General features: G+C 39.8%; 1 protein-coding gene across 5 annotated transcripts in view; it reads right to left on the bottom strand.

Annotated features, from left to right (window-relative positions):
- The window catches only part of LOC123510323 (myeloid leukemia factor-like), a 24942-nt gene that overhangs the window by 9310 nt on the left and 13132 nt on the right, over nucleotides 1-2500 (bottom strand). For all 5 annotated transcript variants that reach the window (XM_045265359.1, XM_045265380.1, XM_045265369.1 and 2 more), the window contains exon 2: nucleotides 991-1270. In XM_045265359.1, coding sequence (XP_045121294.1) covers nucleotides 991-1270 — 280 coding nt within the window. The remainder of the gene's footprint in view (nucleotides 1-990; nucleotides 1271-2500) is intronic.

Here is a 2500-nt window from a genome sequence, read left to right as displayed (position 1 = left end):
GTTAATTTCAGAAGCACAGTTAGGAAATAGAATGCGAACGTTAATGTTAGTAAATATGATAAGAATGAATAGTAGGTGGAAATGTTTGGTCTGAAGATATTCTCAATGAACTAAAGGATATGAACGAAGGCAGTAGTAGTAGTAGTAGTAGTAGTAGTAGTAGTAGTAGTAGTAGTAGTAGTAGTAGTAGTAGTGGTGGTAGTCGCAGTAGTGGTGGTAGTCGCAGAAGAAGAAAAAGAAACAGAAAAGAAGAAGAAGAAGAAGAAGAAGAAGAAGAAGAAGAAGAAGAAGACAAATATGAACAAGAACAAGATGAAGATGAAAACGAACAAGTAAAGAACAAGAACAAGACCAAAGAAGAAAGGGAAGAAGTAAAGGAAGGAGGAAGATGATGGGAAGATAAATAAGTAAATAGCAAAATAATAATAATAATAATAATAATAATAATAATGATGATGATAAAAGAGGAGTCCCCCACAAAACACACACCTGATCTCCGTTTTCTTTGATGCGCTCCCTTCCTTAGAAAACTTCACTATTTACTTTTTCGTTTGTCTCACCTCTCAATAGAAAACGACTTTAGAAAATTAGTGTAGAATATACATTTGAGAGAGAGAGAGAGAGAGAGAGAGAGAGAGAGAGAGAGAGAGAGAGAGAGAGAGAGAGAGAGAGAGAGAGAGAGAGAGAGAGATACCTTTATGAAAAAAAAATATATATAATAAAGGCCATGACAACCTCTCTCTCTCTCTCTCTCTCCCCCTCTCTCATACATTATTTACAAAAAAATAAAAATACGGAAAAAGAAAACTCCCTCTCTCTCTCTCTCTCTCTCTCACATTATTTACAAAAAATTAAAAATACGGAAAAAGAAAATCTCTCTCTCTCTCTCTCTCTCTCTCTCTCTCTCAATATCTGCATTACTTAGCAAAAAATAAGAAAATAGAGATAAACCACAATCTCTCTCTCTCTCTCTCTCTCTCCGGTACTCACAATAGAAGACATCATATTGGCGATAGATGGAATACCCAGGGCGCCGAAGGGAGTCGGGGCGGGGGCTCTTGCATGGGCGGGATGGGCGGGGTGGGCGGGATGGGCGGGGTGGGCAGGGTGGGCGGGGCGTCTAGCGAGGGCCCCAGCGGCGGGTCCTGCGGTGAGGGCTAGAGCGCCGCCACCACCGCCGCCGCCGTTGAAGTAGTCGTCATCGTGGAAGGGATCACGCATCATTGAGCTCATCATTTGGTCCATCTGTCTCATTATGCTCCGGTGCCCGCTGTGGTGGTGGTGGTGGGGGAGAAAGAGACACACACATTTAGAAAGAGAATTGTAGAGTTTTGTGGGGGGTGGTGGTGGTGGTGGGGGAGAAAGAGACATTTAGAAAGAGAATTGTATAGTCCCAGTACTGAAAGGGTTAAAAGTTAGACCATTTTATTGACATTAGCAAGGGTCTATGAAGGTCAGAAGATTAATGGCCACAGTTTTCATTATTTCAACCCCTTCAGTACTGGGACACTTTTACCTTGAGATTTGCGTACCATTAGGCCATTTTATTGATATTAGGAAGGGTCTATGAAGGTCAGAAGATTAATGGTCAGTCTTCATTATTTTAACCCCTTCAGTACTGGGACACATTTTTACCTTGAGATTTGTGTACCATTAGACCATTTTATTGACATTAGGAAGGGTCTATGGAGGGCAGAAGATTAATACCCATAGTCTTCACTATTTCAACACCTTCAATACTGCAACACATTTTTACCTTGTGATTTGTGTACCATTAGACCATTTTATTGACATTAGCAAAGGTCTAAGGAGGCAAAAAGATTAATGGCCAGTCTTCATAATTTCAACCCCTTCAGTACTAAGACACATTTTCCCCTCGAGATTTGTGTACCATTAGACCATTTTATTGACATTAGGAAGGGTCTATAGAGGTCACAAAATTAATGGCCACAGTCTTCACTATTCTAATCCCCCAAACGAGTTTCTGAAGCTGTGTAAAATCACCAAATAGTCACCACAATGAATATGGAAACGCGTCATGGGATTAAAACATGGTGGTGGTGGTGGTGGAGAGAAAGATGGCACGGTGCGTTAGTGTTTTATTTTCGTTTTGGTTTGGTTTATTTTTGTCTTCTGTTTGGATTAGTTTAGTTTTCACTTTACTTTAATTTTGATAAGGTAAGGTATGGTATGGTATGGTAAGGTATGGCAAGGTAAGGTATGGCAAGGTTAGGTTAGGTTAGGTAAGGCATGGCAAGGCAAGGCAAGGCAACTTAGCTTAGGTTAGGTTAGGTTTGGCTTGGCTTGGCTCGTCACTGTTAAGTTAGGTTAGGTTAGGTTAATAAATAAATAAATAAATAAATAAATTAATTAATTAATTAATTAACTAAATAAATAATTCAGACGAATTAAAAAATCAGATATACCTTCATTTTACGAGAGAGAGAGAGAGAGAGAGAGAGAGAGAGAGAGAGAGAGAGAGAGAGAGAGAGAGAGAGAG

This window comes from Portunus trituberculatus, chromosome 3 (genome assembly GCF_017591435.1).
Source record: "Portunus trituberculatus isolate SZX2019 chromosome 3, ASM1759143v1, whole genome shotgun sequence".
NCBI classification, from domain to species: Eukaryota; Metazoa; Arthropoda; class Malacostraca; order Decapoda; family Portunidae; genus Portunus; species Portunus trituberculatus.
Note: the sequence above shows the minus strand (reverse complement) of the source record. Positions and strands in the feature narration are given on the sequence as shown.